This window comes from Tachypleus tridentatus, chromosome 7 (genome assembly GCF_004210375.1).
Source record: "Tachypleus tridentatus isolate NWPU-2018 chromosome 7, ASM421037v1, whole genome shotgun sequence".
In the NCBI taxonomy this organism is placed as follows: domain Eukaryota; kingdom Metazoa; phylum Arthropoda; class Merostomata; order Xiphosura; family Limulidae; genus Tachypleus; species Tachypleus tridentatus.
In genome coordinates this window covers 146,675,503-146,701,389 of record NC_134831.1, presented here as the reverse complement: position 1 = coordinate 146,701,389, position 25,887 = coordinate 146,675,503, and the positions used below count along the sequence as shown (strand labels likewise).

At 34.6% G+C, this 25,887-nt stretch overlaps 1 protein-coding gene across 2 annotated transcripts in view; it reads left to right on the top strand.

The window, feature by feature from the left end:
- The window catches only part of LOC143256849 (T-box transcription factor TBX20-like), a 54,932-nt gene that overhangs the window by 11,137 nt on the left and 17,908 nt on the right, over positions 1-25,887 (top strand). For both annotated transcript variants that reach the window (XM_076514605.1, XM_076514606.1), the window contains exons 2-3: positions 12,137-12,518; positions 23,965-24,238. In XM_076514605.1, coding sequence (XP_076370720.1) covers positions 12,137-12,518; positions 23,965-24,238 — 656 coding nt within the window. The remainder of the gene's footprint in view (positions 1-12,136; positions 12,519-23,964; positions 24,239-25,887) is intronic.

Sequence of the window (25,887 nt, the reverse complement as noted above, 5' to 3'; positions counted from 1 at the left end):
TGTTTTGTGATTGGCTTAAACTATAGAAGAATCCGTTCTTTGTTCTATCATTACCAATGTGTCATTAGACATTTCATAGGTATGCTTACTTGTGCATATCTAATTTCATGCTGACTCTGTGGTGGAGAACAAGTTTACCCTTCGAATGGTAGCGTTCTCTCGTCACCTTTGCATTTTGGGTTTCGTTTTGTTCAATATTGTTACTTCTCTACTTTAGTATAGTTGTCAGTCCTGTTCTGTTATTTACAGTATGTCCTGCCTGTAAAACTGTTAAACAGCTTGTAAAAGGCAAAGATATAAATGGAAGTAAAAATTAGTACTAGTATTTGTTTCACAACACTAGCACGATTTCGGTCATTGTTATTGCAACCTAATACATGTACTTCATCACTGAGTAAAATATGTATTACATACATATATCTGTATGTAACTTTCAATTTCAGAATACCATGGGTATAAATTATAATATATTTATAACTTCGTGAGCTTTTGCACATTGAAAAGTTACTTGTGTTACAGTGAATCAATTTAATGTTGAATTTACTATAAAAGAAAATTCTTGCATTTATAGTAAACGTCACAAGACCATTTTTTACTGTCCCTGTTTTTGAACCACTGGTCAGAATGTAGGCAGCCGATCAGTAGCACTTTACCACCCGCTATCGACACTAAGGAATTGATTGTCACAATTATAGCGCACCCACAGCTTAAAAGCAAGGAATATACGTAATTATTTCTCAAATTCAGTAAATGCTTGGATAAAAGCGGAGAGTCGTAAGGAGAAACAATAAAAAAAAGGTATCACAGAGCCCTCTATATATTTCAGAGATATTCTTGATATTCAAATACGCCAAATATTCTAACTTCAGTCAAAATGCAAGTTACTTTCAGCGACTTATTTCATTATTTACTGAGGTAATTGTAATGTTCACATTGTACATTAAACTGAGTTATAACATCAGACTACTCAGTTGTTGACACGTAACACTTAACACAGAGCAAACAGAAGGATACGGCAGAGTTTTCTCGTACTGAGACGTCCATGATGTATTCCGACCAGTTTCAATCCATAAACGAATAGTGTAATGAATGAGAAAAAATAATAAAAATACACGTATGATAAAAAGTACTGTAAAACGTTATCTTTAACATGACTTTAAAGTCTGAAGGATAACAATTTTTACGCTGATATAAAATCAGAAAGCGCTTTTAAGAGGTGTTTTTAGTATTAGATGTTAATGTAAACAAAACGTATGTCAACACAGTTAACACTACATATTTATACAGCATTCGTAACTGCGTTGTGTCCGTCGCTGGGATCGAACCCCGAAGTTTAGCAATACAAATAATCAAGTCTAATGGTGAGAAAGCAGAACATCAATATAAGACTGAGTAGTGAACATGAATAAAAGTACAGAAGACTAAGCTGAAAAAAAGAAAGAAAAACAAGTTGAAATTTGTGTTGTAAATGTACAATAAGAGCTAGAAGCACAGTTATGAATGTTAAGCTGAAAACATATAAAGGAATATGAAAAAGTTATAACTTTAAGAGTAATAAAGAAAAAAAACTACATTGACAAAAAATACAAACGTCAGTATCATGTGCTTGAACAACGCTGACACTATTTAACCTATGCTTTTTTAAATACTAGGCTTAACAATATTTCAAGGTTGAGGTTGTATTGCATTTAAATTAAGTAAGTCTAGACACCAATGTCTTCATTTTAAAATTGGATCGCCTATTAATTTTCTGTAATTCTTTCATGCCCTCAATGTTGTTTTTTCGTCTTCCCACTCACTAACCTGTTTCACTTTATTCAGCCGACTGGAAATTTATCAATCATCTATACTACATACAGTGTGCTTCTGACGAAAGACTTCTGTTAAGCACTGCGATTTGGAGCTTGGCTTCTTATCTTGTTTTAATTTACGTCATTAAAACTCTTGATTAGGCTCCTAAAAACCTGATATGACAGATTGGAGACGGAAAACAACTTGTTAGCTCTATGTAGGTGAGTTATATTCTCAATTTCAGAAGAACGGCATTTATGTTCACGTCTTCATGATATAAAAACAACTTATGCGAACTTGTCATTATTCAATATTCTTGTTATGAAGTCAAGATAATTATGACCTAAAATACAAAGTGCAATATTCCTGACACCTGTGCACTGTTCTTGTGAGTCTAATATTACAGAAAACTGGTAAATTTTCCAGCCTATATAGATAGTTAAATTAGTTATTTTTTTACATAATGACACAGATTTTACACCAGTAGCTGGTTAGTCCTAGATTTTTCTTGAAGTCAGTGTAATTTTCTCGAGTCAGAAACTCTTAAGTTTATATATATATTTTTTTTTCATGTTCAGATCTCTAACTTTAAAACCTGTCTTTGTCCTGTGACTCACAGACCTTCAAACTCGAAGAACTCAACTGAAAAGCAGTTTAAATTAGTTTTGACGTATGCTGAGTTTACTTGAACTTTATTGCTATAATTTTCTGTTGCCGTTGCTGTATGTGAATTACCCAGTGAAACTGATTTAGCAGCTTGGGTTATGCGCATATTATACAATTGTAGAATTACACTTTGTCACTAGATGCGTAAAGTTACGGCCTGCGTTACTATAACGTTCACTTATTTCTTTATTATGTTTAATCCTTTAAAATAACCAATTAAATATCTACCGATTAAATAAATGATACAAATATTTTTATTTTTGCGTTATTTAGTTAGTCCTCGATGTAGTCCTCCCTCCTCCGCGTTCATATTTACTAAACTGCAACTAATGACGGAACATGTTCTTTAAGTGTGAGTTTTGCCTCCCGATGTGTAAGCGGCAAATTAACAGACTTAATTACAACCTTAACTTTGTTACGTATCATAATTTGTTTCGAACGAGTCTCCAATTTGTTACGTTATGCACGTTACGTATTACTCAAATAACTCTTAATTTTAATTTGAGATTAGTAGTTAATTAACTTTACGTTATTTACCAACAAGATTGATTCATACAATTTCCTTTTTCAACACAAATTTATTTTAATATTCAAACATAACAACAATACGTTTTATAATAACGATTATTACTAATAGTTATTACAAAAGATTTCACAAACTTACAAATTATACTGAGTTTTATATCCTGTCTAGAATACTGAATATTTATCGATGGTCCAGGTCTACGACGAGCAAATTGATTCTGAGTTGATATTGTTACCCTCGCTTAAGTTAACGCTGTCTTTTTCTCGGCTGGCCTCACACCGGCACAACGGATTTGTTGGAACAACAAAGATATTTAATATTAATATTTAATAACAATAATGTTTATTGTCATTTTTAACTGGACAAAAACTTCGCATTACCAACTGAAACATGTGGCCCCATCTTGAAGGAAAATGGTTAGAATAGCTTCAATATTTATGAAACTGACTGTACAGTTATGCAAAATTTTTGTAATTACTCAAACAGTTGATTTACAGAGCAAAAATGTTAATATTATACTCTTTGTTATCTGTATGCTTATTGTCAAGCGCAAAACTACACAACGGGCTGTCTGTGCTCTGCCAACTACAGGTATCGAAACCATATTTTTATCGTTATAAGTCCTCAGGCTTACTGTTCAGCTTCCGGTAGAGGGAGTTAATTGTTTGTAATTTGAGTTCATTGTTGCTTTACAGTATTGTTAGGTTAGAAAAACTGTTTTCAGAGATTGTTTTTTATTGTACATTGTACCTAAAATACTTAGGTATCAGATCAGTTAATCGAAATATATTCAATATTTTAACTGGTATAATTGCACGAGAAATAAACTATCAGATTAAACTAACCTAATCCTGGAAATCATTACCAAAGGCTAATTTTGTCATACCCCGTGGATCATTACTCAGTATTGTTAGAGTTATATAATCGAAAAAGACCTTCAATAACGTGTTAAATCGAGATAACCTAACGTATAATAAACAATGAATGTCGCCACCAAAAAGAGTATTATTACTCGAAAACTGGTGTAAAACACAACAATACAGTTTAAATTGGTTTTCTGTAGAAGCTTTTCCTTTGCTATACTTTAATTGATTAATGACTAAGTCTCATTATTTTTCATAGTTAAACTGAGATAACCCTGAAACCCATAAAATATCGATGTTTAAAGGAAACTTTTCAGGAACGATGAAATATTTATGTGAACCTTATGTTTTCTTGGAAAGCCTAATAACCCCACATTTGAATCGAGATGATTCCAAAAAATACAGGGTGTTCGGAAAGTCACTGTGCAGTTTTGCCTGTTAATAAATATACAAGTGCACAGTAACTTTCCGAACACCCTGTATTAAGAAATGATTTTGGAAATGTAACTTAATGTTAAACTGAGATAACTCAGGTAAAATAAAATCTCAACTTGAAATTGAGATAAACAATGATATCTTAAAAAATAATAAAATGTCCGTGTATGATACCCTAATATAAATAATGATAAAATATTATGATTTATCAATGCGATCATCGTTCAAAATTGCACCATACTAGCGCTAAAACAAAATATCCATGTTAAACCTAACATATCCTAGGGTTAAAAAGTATTAAATTTACACATCACAAGAACCACATGATATCACCCTTGTAAATTAAATTACAAAAATATCAACGTGACACTTTGAAAGTAGAAGGAATTACAAAGTTTTAAAACAATAAAAGTCTTGCATGTTAAACTAAGATATCTTAAGGAATTATCCAAAGATAATAATACAATCAGAAGAATAATCGTAAGCATGAATAATTAATGTTAACCAGAGGTTATCACGCAGTTCTAAGGTACTAAAATTTATTGTTTTTAAAGCGATTAAATTTCCTGATTCATAAAACATTAACGGTAAGCTATGTTTCAAGATTATAAAGTTTCAAATACAGAGTTTAAGAGAGCATAAAATACCAAGTTATATTAATATTAAGGAGAGCAATAAAATTTACACGATACTGTACGAAAATTTCATGAACCATAATACATAATATTATATCAGGCATATCCGTGTGAACATAGAACAAGAACGTTTATCTATACAATAATAATATGCAAATTAACATTGTTTGTTGTATGTCTGTGTAACCGCTTCGTATCTTCGTCAAAACTGGTTTGACATTTATTAGATACGTACTGGGATAGATACAAATGTTCAGTTTTGAATTTTACGTTTTGCAGTTTTATGGGCGTTATTCTCTACCACCATTCAGACCCCTTTTGATGGATCTTCACCAAATTTGGTGTAAAGGTTTGTTGGGTCCATGAAGAGAAACGTACAGACTCGTGGTTTCACATTTTGTGTTTTGCAGTTTTTATGGACGTTTTTGCGTTTTTGCAATTACCTACAGGGTGGCCCGTAAGTCCCTACCCATCCATATATTGTGTCTGAACAACGTTATAATACTAATGATGAGTTGAAGGCAGCTGTTACCGCGGCATTTGGAACAATAACCCCTGCTATGTTGAGAAAAATGTCTCACAGAACTTGGCGTTGCATAATATTATGCAGCGAGAATGAGGGACAGCACACAGATAGACTGAATATATAAGATATATGGATGGGTAGGGACTACGGGCCACCCTGTATAAGGGAAACAATTTTTCATGACTTTGGATAACCTTTCATTAATCACGAATTTACATAATTTCTGTCCAACGGACGTGTACTCGAGCTAGTTTAAAATAAGTCATTAAATTATCGCTATTAAACAAATGTAATTCAAGGAACCATAGAACTGTAATACGAACTGATGTGTTTTCAACTGAGGTAAGATATTAATGTTTAGATGCGATAATCCTATCCATCATCAAATATCAATGGTACAGTAACCTAATGTCTGAAATCATATAACATTGGGAATCACAAAGCGTACATTTTAAATACGATAAAGATTGAAAACAATAAATGTAAAACAAGATTTGTTTTAGGAACCATAAGATGTGACTGACAAATTTTTAAAACTGTATGAATGTAATTCTCAGAAACAAAGTTTTTGTTTGTTCGTTCGCATGAACAACTGTTTATATACTACGTCAAGGGCTACACAGCAAGTCAGAATCCATCATGTTTGAGTCATAGCCATCCATATTTTTGAACTGCGGACAAGAGGGAACGCATCAACTCTACAGCATCCGCCGCCTGAAATGGCTACTTGTAACCAAATATCGGTATTGACTGTTATTCTTATAATGATCCCATATGGAAAAATTCGAAACACGTTTGATAGTACCATGTCTCGAACCAGAGAACCCGATTTTCACCCCATTATGCTAAGTACTAGGCCACGCTTCGGTCAAAATATAAACTATCAATGATAAAATAATACTATTTCATGGGATCTACAAACTGTTAATATTAATTTGAATTAATCCTGAGAATTTTAAATTGTTAATGCCAAAATTACGTTTACTTAGCGTAATGCTACTCAATCGTATCGAACCACGAATTCTATCGTTACAAGTTCTCTTTCTTATCCCTGACCTATCGCGAAACAATCAAACCGATATCATACCACAAGCAATTTAGTTTATATTTCATGGAAAGTTACACGGGGGCTATCTGCGCTATCCATCCCTAATTAAGCAGTGTTACACTAGAAGGGAAGCAGCTAGTCAACATCAACCACCTCCAACTCTTCAGCATCTCTTTATCAACTAATAGGAGGATTGACTGTCATATTATAACGCCCTAATGACTGTTAGGGTGAGCATCTTCGGTGACGGGGATTCGAACTTGGGGCCCTCACTTTGCAAGTCGAGCGTCATAACTTATAGTCTGTGCAAGGCTTATCACAAACCAAGATAACTTTGATAACTTTAAAATATTAATTATCAACAGACACAATCTCAAAAACCAGGAGTTATTATTGATAAATAGAAACATTCCCTAAAACAATAAAGTGTTAATGTGAAAGTGAAATGAATTCAAAACCCACAATAAATCAGTGTTATATTGAGAAATGAATTCAAAACCCACAATAAATCAGTGTTATATTGAGAAATAAAGAAAATTAAAAACTGATTTTTTTATTCGTTTTAGTTCGGATTTTAGCATTGCAAATAAACAAACCTACAGACGACCCATCGGGGAGACAAAAGAAAATAATGTCATAGGATATACTGCTATAATTGTATGATTGATAAAAAACTATGGTTCATGAAATATTAATATTGGAATATAGTAGTCTTGCTGTTCACGTAATACTAATTTTAAACAGTTAGTGTAGAAATAATAAAAGGTAAACGTTCAATTGATGTAATGATAGGAATCGTAAAATATGAATATAAGAATAAAATATGTAAAGGAAAATAATCCTGCAAACTATAATTCACTTATATCAACTAATATAATTGTAGGAATTATAAAAATTCAAAGTTCAGTTCAATGGTACTTATTATTAAATATGTCAATGTCTACTGAATATAATATTTAGAATCATAAACCAATATGGTACTGCTAAAGAATATTTGACTAATATCATAAAGACATGACGTTTAAATAAAATAACCATGCGAATCACAAAAATTAAGTCATAAAAAATCATTGTGTAGGAGCCATCCAACTCGATGTTTCGAATACGGTTTAGAATGTCACCAGCAGACGTGATAACCTTTATCTGTGTTACACTGAAATAATCCCTGGATGATCTAATAAATTTAAGGTTAAAATGAGAAAAGCATGCAAACCATAAAAAAGTTGCAGTTAAATCGATCAAAATCTCATACTTTTAATGCAATGATATAAACTTGCGACAGTCTGAAAATTTTCATGGCATTACTGTTATAGTCGATCTTGGATTAAGGCATAGCTTCCCGGACTGAAACCCAGGACCTCAATCTATGACTATAAATGTATAGCACATAGAGGTTCTGTCTCAAGGAGGCCTCTATAAGTTGAAAACCCTAAGGCCAATAAAACCCTTAATTCGGTCTTGGTAAAAGTTGATATTCAGATGGCATAATCCTAAGTACAGTAAAATACCAGTCTTAAACAACAGTAGTTCTATGAACTACGAATTATTTCTTAAAATCTTCGTCTATACTATCTTAATGGCTCTTTTTTATCATATTTGTTCCTCTCAGATTATTTTTTTAATAACAAAATTTAATCCCCCTTCTTATTTATAATCTCGTGGCTGTAAATTTAATGGCCCCTTTCTTTAACGGTTTCTCACTATTTTGCAGTGTAATGATTACTCACTTTTTTTCTCTTACCCTTTACCATCTTGTTGTATCCTTCGTTTCGTGTTAGACATTTCCGTTTTTAACTTAAACAAAAATTAATCTTATTTAAAATAATGAATTTGTTTTACCTTAACGTGCGAGTTATACACTGCTGGCCAAATTCTTAAGGCCAATGAACATAAAGAAAAAATATGCATTTTGCGTTGTCAGACTTAACCACTTATTTGAGCAGAGCTTCGAAAGATGAAAATAAGAAAAGAGAAAATAAAGATAAAGAACTTTTTAGCATTTAATAGGGAAAATGTGAACACTATGAAATTAGCCTAAATACTAGCTGGTCAAAAGTTTAAGACTATACCAAAAAGAAGTCCTAAACAGGGTAGGAAATGCCCAACAAGAGGTCCCAGTAGTGAGTTGCACGGCCGCCATTGCGAATAACTGCAAATATTCGCTTTGGCATGGTCGATATAAGCGTTTGCAGAAGGCTGGCTGGAATGTTCTTCCAAATGGTGAAGATGGCTTCACGAAGATCATGCATTGTTTGGAATTGACGTCCATTTCTATAGACTTCCCTTGCCATCCACCTCCAAACATTTTCAATGGGTTCAGTTCGGGCGAACACACTGGATGGTCCAAAAGAATCACGTTATTCGCCATGAAAAAGTCCTTTGTCCTGTGGGCATTGTGAATTGCAGAGTTGTTCTGCTGAAAGATCCAGTTATTTCCACACAAGCGAGGGCCATCATTCAATAAGGATGCTCTCCCCAACATGCCAATGTAACCAGCTGCTGTTTGACGAACCTGAAGCTCCATTGTTCCATGGAAGGAGAAAGCACCCCACTTCATGATGGAACCTCCTCCATTGTGTCGTGTAGAAAACGTCCCCGGTGGGATATCCTTATCGTGCCAGTAACGTTGGAAGCCATCTGGACCATCCAGGTTAATTTTTTTCTCATAAGAGAACAAAATCTTTTCCACTTTTCTATGTCCCGTGTTCGGTGCTTCTCAGCAAAGTTTAAACGAGCTGTTTCGTGGTATGGAAGGAGACGTGGCCTTATAAGATGTTTACTGTTTTTAAAGCTTTTCTATTGTAGATGCTGTCTTATTGATCTTGAGCTGCATTCTGCGTCCGTAAGGGCTTTAATCTGGTTCGACGATCGACTGGCGTCTTGCCGGACAGCCCCTCGAATCCTCCTGCTCAACGCTGGCGAAATTTTCTTGGGCCGACCACTTGAAGTTCTTGTTCCGTATCCCTCAAGGTCTTTTAAGAAATTAGCAACAGCAGTTTTACTACGCCCAATCTCACCAGCGATAGCACGTTGAGAGAGACCTTGCTTTTGCAGCTCGACAATTCTGCCAGGTTCAAACTCTCTCAACGTTTTAGCCTTTGCGATGTTTTTACCCAATGTAACACAGGAGATGTCAGTGGAAGATGTTGACAACGCTAATGTTTGAACACAAATGACTAAACTTAGTTATGTGTTTACCGATTAACGCTTCGTTCCAGTACGGTCTTAAACTTTTGACCAGCTAATATTTAGGCTAATTTCATAGTGTTCACATTTTCCCTATTAAATGCTAACAAAGTTTTTTAATTTTTATTTTCTCTTTTCTTATGTTCATCTTTCGAAGCTCTACTCAAATAATGGTTGAATCTAACAACGTAAAATGCATATTTTTTGTTTAAGTTCATTGGCCTTAAGATTTTGGTCAGCAGTGTATATGTTAGAGGAAAAACACACATACAGTTGAGCATAATTTTATCTCTTGTCAGACGTAAACAAACTCAGAGCCTCTTCAGGTTACGTATTTACAACCATTGCATTCGTTCTTCCAGTAAATCAGCAGTAATTTTGCGGACTTATAAAGACTAAAATCCTAGGTTCGCTTCTCTGCGGCGGTCAAAACTCAGATAGCCTAAGAAGGTCGAAACATTGTTCTCTCCTTATCAATAAAAGTGTTACTACCCATACCAGCCGCTCTGAGATATATTTTTATTTCAAGTGGGTTTCTCGTCATCAAGAATTTGAGGTATTCATTTGACTGCTACACATTCAATCGAGATGAATAACTTTAGTATTGAACGAGAAGAAATAATGACAATAATTATGTGGCAGCTCGGATTACACAGCACGAAATGACTACATGGAAATAACTGATTACCTTACTTTCATTACACCTGAAAACCTCAATGTTTCACCAAGACTGTGCTTTAGGTATGAATAAAACGAGAATAATCGGAAAACTCACGAGAATGGTAGGGGTGAGGAAAGAGAGTAGATATGTTGCACATAACTATGTTTAGAGGTAAAAATAAGTTAAAAAGTCTTTATCTGGTACAATAATACTTTTAAAACGCTCAGAAAGGTGCGTGCATAATTACATGTTAATTACTATGTGTTGTAAGCCACTATTTCCAAACCTTTTATGTATATTAAGACTGTTTGCAATTATGTCCAAAGCTACACAACGGGATACTGTGCTATGCCCACCACGAGTACAGAAGCCCGGATGCTTGCGTTGTAAGTCCGTAGATGTACTGCTGTGTCACTGTGAGAGGCCTATATCAAGAAAAGAAAACTACGCTCATCAGTTTATGTTAGGTATAACAGCTACTAGTGAAGAATGTAAAACAAGTTTCAATTTTATTGTGGTGTTTGGCAATAGTTATCACACTAAGGTATATTATACAGCCGTTAACACTGATATCACAAGCCATACCAATTAATATCTCATTCATCACCAACATTGAACTATTGAGAGTTTACAGCTTAATGCCCCATAGATCCTTTAGAACTAACCTTATGAGCTTAATGTTCCATACATCCCTCATTATCAGTCTCATAAGCCATTCAGCTTAATGTACCATACATCCCTCATTATCAGTCTCATAAGCCATTCAGCTTAATGTACCATACATCCCTCATTATCAGTCTCATAAGCCATGCAGCTTAATGTTTCATACATCCCTCGTTACCGGTCTTATAAGCCACGCAGCTTAATGTTTGTTTGTTTTTTGAATTTCGCGCAAAGCTACTCAAGAGCTAGCTTGGCCTACTCTTTTACCAACGAATAGTGTGACTGACCGTCAATTTATAACGCCCCCACGACTGAAAGGGCGAACATGTTTGATGCGACCGGGATTCGAACCTGCGACCCTCGGATTACGAGTCGAACGCCTTAACCCATGCCGGGCCTACGCAGCTTAATGTTTCATACATCCCTTAATATCGGTCTACAAGTCATGCAGCTTAATGTTTCACATATTCTAGAGAATTAGGTTAATTAACCATACGGATTCGTGTTTCATGTTTTTTTTTAATTGAATTAATATGAAATAGTCTTTCGTGTAAAACTTAGAAAGCCATGACTCTGTACGGATAACTTCTGGGCTGAGAAAAAGTCTCTCTTTGGTTTCGACATGCAATAAGCAAACTATTTTTAATCTATTATATCGTTATTTGTGTTATAGAATAAAATGTTTAAAAATAGCCGAATATTCTGTATTGCTCAAAATACATAGTAGAAAAATAATTCTGTTTTAAGGAAATATATAATAGTTAATTATCGGATCATATGCTTCTGTTTTTTTTTTTTTACCTAAAGACACGCATTCTGGGATGAATACGTTTTAGTTAGACTAGTAATACTGTTATTCAGGAAAACAATTTTTTGTTTACTTAAATATATGCCTCTAGTGTTTCACTAGTAATTTGGAGGGCTTACATATTAAAATCGAGTTTCGATACCTGTGATAAGCACTCAAGCTGTAAAGTTTTGTGTTTAATCACAAACAAACTTAAAGTAATGATTCTATGTTCTGGGAAAACGCTTCATTTTCAATCAAACGTGTTGTGGTTATACTGTTCGTTTCAATCTGTTGTAATATAAACAGTTTTTATTTTTACTAATCCAGTGATTATGACGTAATTCAGATATTCCAACCACTCTTGAGCTTTATCAATCGGAGGACATTAACACAAGACAACGATATGCACCATCCTCACCTGAAGAAATCTTTACTGAAACTTTATGTCCATCCCTACCACTTAAGATAGAAAAAAACAACAACGATATGAGGCCTTCGCCCTCAGTTAAAGAAGACGATGGTGGAAGTCGTCGTCAGTCTGAAGGTTCACAGTATAAAGATACGATTCGTTTGCAGAAGAAAGTTGATCCAAATATAAACGCTAGTGTACTGAAACCACTGTGCAACTGTGAAGAACTCAACAACACCGAGTGCTACCTGGAGAACAAGGAGTTATGGGAGAAGTTTTTCGAACAGGGAACAGAGATGATTATTACAAAATTAGGAAGGTAAGGGATATTTTTAATGACTTATGAATGTTTAAATTATGCCAAATAAATAATATAGTAACGAATTTGTCGGTGATCAAAAACCGTTCCAATTAATTTTGCTGTTTCTTAATTACAAATACACGACGTTCATCTGAACAGGTGAATATAACAAATTACTTAGTTAAGAATTTCGGTGACCAAGATAGAACTCAAGGAGTTCAAGAACGTGTATTCTTTTTTTTTCATATTTGGCAAATGGCTCTTTAAAATATATATAGATACGAGAATTGAGATCACAACTCAAATCCCAGTGTAACAAATAATTGAGACCAAGTTCGTAACCCTAGTGTAATAAGTGCTATCCTTTGAGAAGAGATTATTCTGTATTCTCCCCAAACGTGTGTACTCATGAATTGAAAATATCTCTATTTTGGTAACTATAAATCGCTAACGACAACCACCTAAAATACGCTAATTTTTTATGTATTTCTGATTTCTACGACAAGTAAAAACTTAAATGCATAGACTTTAGAGCACTAAATATAATTTTCTAATCTAAACAACAAGCGTTTGGCTCTAAATCAGAGCTTAAAGTCTTGTATTTCTATGTTATTTCGCATTGCTATAGTTTTGAGATAGTTACAGATAGATAGCAAAGCAACCTAAATAAAATAAAAAATACTGCTTCCATTAAATTGATTGAAAAGAAAATCATACTTCAGAAAAGTTCATCTTTCCAAAAATGGGTCATTTTTTTTTGTAATGTTCTACAAATAATATTGAAAACGAAACGCTTTTTCGCTACATAGTCAACACATTAAAAACAAAAAACGAGTGAAGATATAGAATAAGTAATGCTGGTCACATCATATTTTTACTATTATGCAGACATTGTTAATATTACGTAATATTACTCCTACAATCAAATTCCACCTAAACGTAATTGAACGCTTTTAGCAACTATTTCTGCCTTGATTTATTTAATATACTAGCATATAAACAAATAATGATAACAACAACAATAACCGACTGATATGATTCCATGGAGATATAAAACTTTGAATTTTTCAAAAAATATATATCTAGCTTCCGTTGACCCTATATTAATGACTAGCTGGTGTACCCGTCCTCTAGACGAAAGTTAACTAAGTTCATGATTAATGAAAGGTTATCTTAGGACATCAAAAACTGCTTCCCTTATATGTCATTGTAAAAAACGCATAAACGCCCATAAACCTTACAATACACCAAATGTGAAACTGTAAATTTACATGTGTCTCCGCATAAACCAAACAAACCTCATGTCAAATTTAATGAAGAAAATATCTAATGAATCTCAATACCAAATTTAGTGAAGTACTTACATGGTTGGTGTCGTTCTTTTGAATTAAGCACAAAGCTACACAATGGGCTATCTGTGCTCTGCCCACCACGGGTATCGAAACCCAGATTTTAGCGTTGTAAGTCCGCAGACATACCGATGAGCCACTGGGGGCATACTTACATGGACATACAACAGATATTATAATTATATAGAGTGTCAGAGGTCATCACATATAAAAATCTTGGCTGAAATTTACGTTATTTTCATACGCTCTATAAAAGAGTGTAGAATATCCATCATACACAGTAACTGTTGAAATGTATAAAGCGTCATTACAAATCATGTTACGCAGGTCAGTTAAAACGACTGTCTGAGTATTTAATTTAGAGGTCGCTGTTTGAGCTTTTTAGAAATACAGAACAGCACATCCTTAAGCGCGGATGTTCCTTCTAAAGATTACTTTAAAATTTAATAATTTCTAGTTTCAATTTGATGTTTGATCAACAGCAACATACGAAAAAACTAAAAGAATGACGTTGATCGAGTTTTAATTCAACGGAAAGTAATTTGAAGTTTACATAACAGAAAATAAAATATATGCATTATATGCGTTACTCATAATTTATCACACACAGATTTTTTTATTTTTCAGAAAGAATCCGAGTCCTTCATATTTCATTGTCTGTTGTGTTTTGTTTTTTTTAATTTCGCGGAAAGCTACTCTAGGGATATCTACGCTAGGTGTCTCTAATTTAGCAGTGTAAGACCAGAGAGAAGGCAGCTAATCATCGCTACTAAAAACCACCAGCCACAGCCAACTCTTGGGATACTTTTTTACCAACGAATAGCGGAATTGATTTAACTTATAACGCCACAGTTGAAAGGGCAAGCATATTTGGAACGACAAAGATTCAAACTCGAAACCCTCAGATTAGGAGTCGAGTACTTTAACCATCTGGCCATGCCGGGCCAGTAAATAAACAAAAATATTTTGTTAAGACATATGAGGAATTTTTAATTTTATTTGAAACGTTTGTACTTCATATGTTTACACAAAACAAACCAAAATAAAAAATGAAGCAAATTTATATTATTGTTGCTTCACCGTCATGTAACAAATAGTCAAAAGTTTTCCTTCTTATTTTACAATCGACATCTACCTGATGTAGGCCTATGGCCAAAACATTATTACCAAATTCGTTTGTTTTTTTCGCAAGGTAGTTTTTACTTTTTTGTTTAATTTTGTTTCATTTGACCATGTGTATAAGCACTCTCAGAAGAGACTAAAGACATAAACCACTTATGCCTATCCCAGTGCTGCTGTGAATTCTGTCGCCCGTTTTATCGTCTAGTGTAACGATGGTGAGCTATCTTTTCCAAAGTTGCTTTGAGAGAGGAGTTGTACAATGTTTTATATTATGTTATCGTTATAAAAGAGATATGGGTATGGATTATTATTGTTTGCTTACTAGAAACTGATATATATAAACCAAAACATGCTGGGCCTCCCTTGTTTTCAATTATATCTTGTTTATGAAAGTCTTTCAGGTTTTGAATTTGGACATTTCAAACGTTATCTCAGTATTTTATAATACATTGATTTATTAATGGATTAGTGACATCATCTGGAAGCTGTTTCAGTTTTTATTTTTCAACAAGTTTATAATCTACAAGAAATAACTTTTGTAAAGAGAAATCTTAAAATAATAGTCAAACGTACTGAGACATAGGGTATGTTCTTATAGAACATTAAAACGGCCGATTTTTTCTCACCCCGTAATACCCTCGAAACCAAACTTACGCGTTTGGTACACTAAGCATTCGCTTCATCAAAATATTGCCCGGCGTGGCCAGGTGGGTTAAGGCGTTCGACTCTTAATCCGAGGGTCGCGGGTTCGAATCCCCGTCGCACCAAACATGCTCGCCCTTTCAGCCGTGGGGGCGTTATAAGGTGCAATCAATCCCACTATTCGTCGTAAATAGTTGGCGGTGGGTGGTGATGACTAGCTGCCTTCCCTCTAATCTTACACTACTAAATTAGGGACGGCTAGTGCAAATAGCCCTCATGTAGCTTTGCACGAAATTCTAAAAACAAACAAACAAATATCAAAATAGCCGTGTTTCGAAGGTAAGAGTTTAGAATCTGCTTTTACAACTTAGTTGTCGGATTGTTTTTAATTTTCGGGAAGAGTCAGTCTTATTTTAAAAACATATTTTTCTTTTGCTTAAAAATTTAAATACGTTTCAGTTAAATTTATTTCCATAAATGAGTGTTTTAAATTTGTCCACTTGAACTGGACTCATCAAAAAGTGCATTTTGTCGTTGGTTGTCAAATTATGATCTTTGTTTATAATTACTTGAAATGTTTACAGCTGTTTTGAAATGCATACTATAGTTCAAGGGCTAAACCTACTTCTTATATCATGGCAGTCTTTAAACTGATTTGGACAAGAATAGAATTCAAGTTTAGATTTGGGGAAATTATTCTTCAAAAGATACCTCACTCAAAGTTGTAGATTTTGTAGCTATATCAGACTGAATGCAAGTTGTAATTTATTCAGTTTGTTGTCATTGCTTCGAACTGTTCAAACTTTGAGAACTAAGAATTACGTATATATGAATCTATATGAATGTACGTATACCTATTGGTTTATATAAGACAAATCTGCATGTGTATCGCAGGAACACTCTTCCAACATCTGACAACTTCGTTCTTAACTGCGTAAAAATAACACACTGGGTGAATTATTCGCACAAACAATATACTGACGCAAACTTATTTTATCACGCTTGGCTTGAAGCCAGTAATAACACCTGTAACTTTCAGGTGTAATTGTAATGTCTTCATAAGTAGAACACGTCTGTTCAAGTCTTGCCACATGTTCAAATATACATGTGTGCGGATAAACAGACCCAGAAATTTTATATTCACAGATTTTGTATATACACAAAACAAAAACGTTCTACACCTTTCTGTTAACTTAAATATGCTGTTATATTTAAATATACCAAATATTTCAAGGAAAACAAGACTAACATTGGAAAATACTGTAACACTACTACATCTTAAAGACTTGTGCTGTATTGACTTCAACACTAAATACTAAAGTTTACTATTCGATAAAAACATGTTACTGCCGAACCTGAATACCCTTATAGTTACTAACCGCAAGGAGCTATCTATTAACGAGATTAATGTTAATTATCTTATGAGAAGTAAAATAAAAATGTTCACATTAGAACACTGTGGCATGATATACATTACGTGTTCCTGCTGTGTTGTGCACATTTGTGCGTATCTGATAAAACACTTTATAGACGTAAATAGTACATGTAAATGATATTTTTGTTAGTTGGCACATAAAAGTACAAGTTTTCTAGGGCTAGCAGCAAGTAGATATGTACCTGAAATAAAGCTTATAACATGTTTGCGCTTGGAGTACATTGACTAACTCCGACGTAAACCAACTGTACATAGACTTTGAAGTGTGTATGTGTACTTTTTAGTACGCATTTGTGTTTGGATGGTATTAGGATTCGGAGATGTTAGTTACAAAATGTAGATTAGTGTAACTGAACTAAAAAATAAGGATTCTTATATGGTAGCTAGCACTAATATAAAATGAATGTTATCTATCTTATGTAGATATGCATCCGTTGCTTCTTGCTCATATATTGTACGTACTTAGTTCACAAATATTTACTTCATGTTATTCAATATGAGTTTACATGTGGATAGTACAAAATCCTTACACAATGTTTGTACATAGCAGGAGTTTTTATACAGCTAGTACAAGGACTCATAGAATGTTTGTACATAGTGTGAGTTTCTATAGAGCTAGTACAAAGATCCAATATAATTATTGTACACAGTGTGTGTTTATACGTAGTTCAGATAAAAGGAGTTTACGGAACGTCTGTATACAGCGTGCGTTTGTATGTGGCTAGTACAAGGTCTCAACAGAATGTTTGAACATAGTATGTTTTATATGTAACTAGTACAAGGGTTTTATAGTATATTTGTTTGTAGATAGTGTGGGTTTATAGGTGACTGCTTTTATGTGTAGCTGCGAAGACCATACAGAAAGTTTGTGCATAATGTGCGTTTGTGCATAGTTTGTTTTGAATTTCATGCAAATCTGCACAAGGGTTATCTGAGCTAGCCGTCCATAATAATAGTAGTGAAAGACTAGAGGGAAGGCAACTAGTCATCACCACTGTCGGCAACTCTTGAGGTACTATTTTACTAACAAATAGAGGGACTGAAGTTACCTTATCACGCCCCCAAAGCTGAAAGGTCGGGTATATTTGATGTGACGGAGGTACAAATCCACGCCCCGTAGGCTGCGAGTCAAGCCTTGACCACCTGGTCATGTCAAGCCTGTGTGAATCAGAAAAGAGCTGGAAACTTAAACAGTAGTAACGTCTTGATCTTCTATACATTGTAGATATTTGGTTATTACTGAAAACAAACCAAAATGTATTTTATTTACAATATTATACTTATAAAGGCCCGGCATGGCAGGGTGGTTATGGCATTTGACTCGTAATCCGAGGGTCACGGGTTCGAATTCCCGTCACACCAAATATCCTCGCCCTTTCAGCCGTGGGGGCATTATAATTTTACGGTCAATCCCACTATTCGTTAGTAAAAGAGTAGCCGAAGAGTTGGAAGTGGGTGGTGACGACTAGCTGTCTTCCCTTTAGTTTTACACTGCTAAATTAGGGACGACTAGCGCAGATAGCCCTCGAGTAGCTTTGCACGAAATGCAAACCAAACCAAATCTAATTATAAAATTTTATTGTGGTATAAATTTTGTTCAAACTCAACTATCTACACCGGCTGATGCAGTTCCTTCTGAGTGTCACAACTGGTACAGTTCTGTTGGAGTAATTTTCTGTTGATGAACAGACTTGAGTAACGAAAATAGGAGTATTTTTGTTCGCTCTTCCTAATTTTCACTTAATATGCTGGAGAAAAGACAGCTGGTCAATTACACTCACCGCTAACTTATGGGCTACGATTTTACCAACGAAATATAGGGACTGAATTTCACACAATGACGTTCCCCACGGTTGTAAGAACGAGATTTTTGTTTGGTGACGAGTTTTTTGAGCTCGCGACTCGTAGCTTGCGAGTCCAACGCCCTGACCACCAGGACATATTTCACAAAATTTGGTAATGACTTAAAAATTATAATTAGTATGTTTTTGTGACTGTTTTTACTATGAACAAGATAAATAATTCTGACGTAACTGTAACCAGCGTCACCTAAATGTAAGATAAGTTCTGTTAACCACTTGTACATCTTGCTTCTATTGCTGAGAACATTCTGAAAGTGAAGCCTCTCTTTACGGACTTAAATCATATATTATTTGAGTTGAGTTTTGGTTTGTTTTGTATTTCGCATAAAGCTACTCGAAGGCTATCTGCGCTAGCCATCCCTAATTTAGCAGTGTAAGGCTAGAGGGAAGGCAACTAGTCATCACCGCCCACCGTCAACTCTTGCGCTACTCTTTCAGTAATGAATAGTGGGATTAACCGTTACATTATAACGCCCCCATGGCTGGGAGGACGAGCATGTTTAGCGACGGGGATTCGAACCCGCGACCCTCAGATTACGAGTCGAGTGCTTTAATCACTTGGCCATGCCGGGCCTATTTTCTGGGATGACATGTTTTATAATGTGTATGTTGTGTCACCCCATTCTGCAGAGTTGAAAGCCTAAAGTTTGTTTGTGGTTATGTACAAAGTGATATATATGCACTGTGTCTAACACGGGTATCGAAATCTGATTTCTAGCGTTATAAGTCCGCAAACTTACCACTGTGTCACTAGAGTGGGGTGGAGAAGCTTAAGGACGTCAGATCTTGGACAAAAGTCACATTCTGCTATGGTCTCATCGGATAGTATTGTACTTGCTCTATCCAGTGTCGACGAGACCTTTGTTTCACTGCCATGATTCGTCATGCTGGCTAAGATACACAAGCAAAGTAGTGGTTAAGACACTAATTATGTTGTAAAAGTTAATAAACAATAGCTACTATAACGTGAATTAGACTAAGTTTAATTATCATCAGTTCTGATTTATTTAGAAATCAGAATTAAGATAAAAATTAATAACACAATATTATTTATTCACTTTATTATTATTTATTTATACAAATTTTACTTATCTTTCTGAAGAACTGGCCAATCAGCAAGCTAGTCTTACTGTTCCCGTCAACAGAAAAAAAAAAAATTACATTAGCAATTCTGAAAACTTATGCGTCAGCAATGCATAACAAATGTTAACCGCAACATATTCATTGCCGACAAGGCCTTTTGCCAACATCAAGGCTTATCAAGATACGACAGAAACAAATAATATGGTGGTTGCATCACTTTTGTATATTATCACATCGCAGGTAAAAGACCTTTTATAGTGTGAACAAGATGAAATGTAATTGTTATTTAAAAGTAAGAAACGCATTTTAGAAAATTTCATTGCCTCAATCTATTCGTATGTATTTTAAGAATCGTCGAGGAATATCAGGCAACGTCAGTGTAACAAGATGAATGCGTATGACATCGAAATATTCTGTTGACGAGCCTTTTAATATGTTTATCTTACAGCAAAACTTAAACTATCTAATTGGCTTTTGTAACGCTATGTCTCTGTTAGTATTTGTTGTGTTAGAAATTTAAGGACTGATAGTTGGCTTTAGTAATAGTAACGACAAGAAAAGAAATAAATAGAAAGGGTTATAAACTATTCAATATGTAATTTACCATGTTAACGTTTTGCAATTTTATCTTCCTCTTCAAATCAGTTAAAAAGCGTTAGACTTAAACCAAATATTGATGTTTAGGTCAATCACGAACATAAATACTCTACTTGTCATCGCAAAGACTTGAATGTAATAGCATGAAGAAAAAACACAGTCGGCTCTAATGATAAGGTGTGGTGATGCATTCGATTGATCTGTCCAGATAAGACTGGAAGTCTATTGAAAGCAAGCAAACAAGATCACTTGTCCTCCTAAGAGATAATCCATGATTTTCCGCGGTTGTTGCAATTTTCCACTCTATATTCCCTAGCACTACGCTACACAGTCGACTGGCTACGCTGTGGCAGTCGTGGGGATGAAACTTCGACATTTAGTTTTAGTCACTGGGGGAGTTCACTCTGCATACAAGAGCATTCTGGGTCTCTTACGTAACGAAATCACAGACGCATTGTTTAACATTTATATATATGATGTATGTTGGTTCATGGAGCTTTTCCGAAGTTTTGGCAGGGTATTGCCACGACAGGTACACTGCTTTTGTGTGTGTGTGCGTGCGTGGTTTAAAACATTTCCAAAAAATTATATTCGTGTATCGAGAACGTTAAATATTGTAGAGTCAAAAGACATAGCATTTGTTAAAAGGAGTCTTCACTGTTTTCACTATACAACAAAGCCGCATGGGACAGCGACAAGCTTCGAAGCCACACTTCAAACCAATCTGGGTAAAGTTTTTATTCGTAAGGTGAATGTTATTGTTAATAAGAAACAATTCAAAATTTCCGAGATTGCAAAAGCTTTTATAGTAGACTTTACACCGTTAACAAAATAATATACGAAGATTTCAAATGAAAAAGGATTCATAGGCCAGGTGGTTACAAGCTTCCAGTCACAACTTGAAATTAATAGGTATCAGAAGAAAATGGAATAATCTCATTCGACCGTGTGCAGTTCATGTATTCTGATACGTCTTCATCGGACATTGCGCCTGCTGTTTATGTCTGTGAAAGAAACCAACTGAATATACATTGGCCTAATACAGAAGGTGAACATTCATTTGCAAACTATTCAGCTTCTTTCACTTACAATTCAGTTTGGCCAAAGTTTAGTTAAATTAGCCGTAAAGATATAAACGTACAAAAAAAAATACTGTAAATGCACGTATCAGGCCAGAGCACAGAGAATGTGCTTTTTAGACTATAAAAAGGTTTAATTTGCTTGTTTGGAATTTCGCCCAAAGCTACACTTGGACTATCTGCTATAGCTGCCCATAATGTAGTAGTGAAATACTAGAGGGAAGGCAGCTAGTCATTACCACTCACCGCCAACTCTTGAATTACTCAAATAGCAACATGAGCATTTTTAGGGTGACGCGGATTCGAACCTGCGACTCTCAGATTGGGAGTCGAGCGTCTTAACAACCTGGCTATGCTGGGTCTGTCGCTGATATGTTGGCTCAAAAATGAATAATATGATTTGGACCAACTGGTCAACTGTTTATAGAGTTGTGTTTGATTCTTGTGTGTGGTGAAAACGTATACTTCACTAGATACTACTTCATTTGTTATCAAGTGAACACTTGTCAAGTTTCTGAATCACAAGTAAACTAACAGGAATGATCACATTTTGATGGTGTACTGCGCAGATGAGCAAAAGTTAACTGAAAGGCGAACACGTTTTGTGAGACAGGGATTCAACCCCGCAATACTCAGATTGCGGATCAAGTGCTTCAACCGTTCCTTCATGTCCATGTCATATGAAGGGGTTTGCCATGAAAAATCACAAACTAAATGAAAATTTGAAACAACAGTACAAAATAGTTAAAACTGTTTCTTATTATACTAATTCGTTACCAAATAAAATAATATAATTATAAACTAAAGAAAGACGAGTTTTTGATATCATTAACCAGAATATGTTACGTTTCCTCCTCTAATGTGTCTTATTTGACAAATTAACTATTTCTACATTGCCACTGTGTTGTTGACATCTTACTTAGATGTGTTGCAGTAAAATACAGTTATGTGCAAAATTGTTTGCATTAGAGAATATTTTCTCTTTCCATATTATGGGGCTAATTCTTCCATGCCATTAAAAAATGTAAATTTCAACATCATGGTAACGTTTAACTGATTTCTGTGAACTGAATAAGCTAGGGTGAAAATATATATATCGTACTTTAAAATTCCCATATACTTGTACGACGGGCATTTCATAAGACTGAAGATACTGATCAGGTTTAGGATTTGAAATAACTGTCATGGTATCCCTGCAGCGTCTTTACTGTATAGAAATAAACTATGTAGGAACCAGCACATGGTACCAGTATATGCTAGAAATAAAAATCAATTTAATAGCACTTTACAAATAAATCTTGATAAAAGCATCACATAACATTATATACCAAGTTTTGTTTTCACGCCACTGCCTAAAAAATCGTAGAGAATTGTTAGTAGAGCAGAGAGTCCGCATAAAAGCTTAACATGATACTGGTACTGTCTAGTATCCCAAATACTGTCTTGTACACCCTAGATCGTGAGACAGAGGCAAATAAGTTCGAATATAGGACACCTAAATCCAATAATAGTGATGTTAAGTATCTTTGTTTATGCAATCTTCGGAACAAAAGGAAGACTGACACTGATCTTTAGCATAAGATAAATGACCATTTACCAAATAAGAGGAAAGCGTCCAGATATAAAGCACTATAAAAGACCGACAACATCTTACACACACAGTGACCTGAAGATGAAAGGCGGAAGACTTTCGAAACGTCGTCCTCCACACTTGTGTCTCCACAACAAGCAGTGCCGTTCATTCTACAAAGTTTCATCATAAATACTCTGTTTAAATAATCTATCAAAAAACAGATTAATTGTTTGCTAAAAATCAAGAACTTCCACTCAGTTTATGTTGTAACAAATATGAAGATTGGTAAAATTTTTATGTTTCATTTGTTATTTATTTTCCACTGGTTTTAAACCTAATTTCTGACTTTGTCCTAACACCTTTGCACAGTACTGTAGCTTACATTTATATAGATTACACATATATGTGGACGTGTAAATGTTAAACACGTTTAGAGGAACAAATAAAACCAAAATCACCAAGATCATTTTAAAGTAAACGTTTATATTTATAGTTATATAAGCTATGGTCTCTAAGTATAGTGCAATTTTAGTAACTGGTTGGCTTCATCAGGACCAAATTTTGATTCTTTTCCAACTATTTTAATTCGCATCTTTCACCTCAACTATTTGTACTCTTCATTTTAAACTGCCTTTAAACTTTGTTTTAACCTACTTCTGATATTCTACAATATATTGATTTTGACACTTAACCACACCTTATCTTGATATTTTCTGTCTCAGGCGCATGTTTCCCACAATCAGGGTGTGTTTTAGTGGTCTCAACCCAGACATGGAGTATGCAGTACTACTAGACATTGTCCCAGTGGACAACAAGCGTTACCGCTACGTTTACCATCAGTCATCTTGGCAGGTTGCTGGTAAAGCCAACCCTCCTTTCCTGGTCCGTCTTTACCACCACCGAGACTCGCCTTTTACCGGAGACCAACTGAAGAAGCAGGTGGTTTCTTTCGAAAATGTCAAACTGACCAATAATATCATGAATAAACATGACCAAGTAAGCAATGAAATAATATGTTTCTCTGTAATTCTGAAACAATTGGGTCACTACAATAAAATATATTTTATAATTTTATCTCTCTTTTAACAAATAATAAAAACACTATTTTTTGTAACGGTAAGTGTTATATATGGAAGTTTTCAGTATCTCCATAAACATCTATTGCTAAAATTTGACAGACGGATAATTTCAAAGGTATAATGTAATTCCTGTTTAAGTTAAACATTTTCTTCTAATGAAAAGCAAAAAAAGAACCAAAAAGACGAGAGAAACAGAACAGGCAAATAATTAAAATAAATTGAATTAATAAACCGCATTAAGGACTTTTTAATAACCTGCGAAGGATATATAGCAAAGCATATTACTGAATTAATAAACCGCATTAAGGACTTTTTAATAACCTGCGAAGGATATATAGCAAAGCATATTACTTTGGATGGTTGTTGTTGTTTTGAATAAAGCACAAAGCTACACTAAGGGCTATCTGTGCTCTGCCCACCACGGGTATCGAAACCCGATTTTAGTGTTGTAAATCCGCAGGCATACCGCTGAGCCACTGGGGGGCTACTTTGGAAGGAACAGAAACAGTCAAAAGCTGCATACAAATGACACGTTCGTATTATTTGTATACTTCTTGCTATTTTTACTCATGCCGGACATAGCTGCTCTACTCTTTATTTTTTGCACGTGGTTCAACATCGCTAAATGCTGATAAGTCGAATCCCTTGCCACGATACTTTTCTTTGCCATTTCTCTTTACTTGTATAATTTGTTTAGTGTCTTTATCTTTTTGAATCTCAAATATATCCCCTCCTAATGGAACAGCGGTATGTCTGCAGATTTGTACTACTAAAAACCAGGTTTCGATATCCGTGTTGAGCATAGTACTGATAGCCAACTGTGTATCTTTGTACTTAATAACAAAAACTAGTCTAATATCTGTTGTTTCTAAAGGACCTAATTCTTTACCTCTTCAACTTACAAGAAAATGGCCGTGATGCTAAAATAATATCTTTAAAACTATGTTGTTGTTTTTTGTAAACTTTTGGCCCGGTATGGCCAGGTGGTTAAGGCACTCGACTCGTAATCTTAGGGTCCCACCAAACATGCACGCCCTTTCAGCCGTAAGGTCGTTTAATGTGACGATCAATCCCACTATTTGTTGGTAAAATAGTAGCCCAAGAGTTGGCGGTGGGTGGTGATGACTAGTTGCCTTTCCTCTAGTCTTACACTGCTAAATTAGGGTCGGCTAGTCAAATAACCCTGGTGTAGCTTTGCGCGGAATTCTAAACAAAACCAATTGTAAACTTTTCTAAAATATATTTACAAAAGCGTTTTAAATTTAACATAACAACCACCTAGTATAATTCATACTGTCATATTTTGCAAATCACTTGAACAAGATCATTATATTTAGTTTATTCTACACAACGTACATCTAAGTGGGGGAATCGATAACTAAGAGCTTATGGTAAAAATTCCCATGTGAATTTGTTATGTGATATGAAGAATTAATGAATAACATTTGACATTCTTGAAGATAATCGTTATCGATTTCTCTCAGTAGAGTTGATTGAGTTTGAGTTTATTCAAATCTAAGTATTTTTCTGTAAACTGTATCACGCTCGGATCTTACTAAACAACGA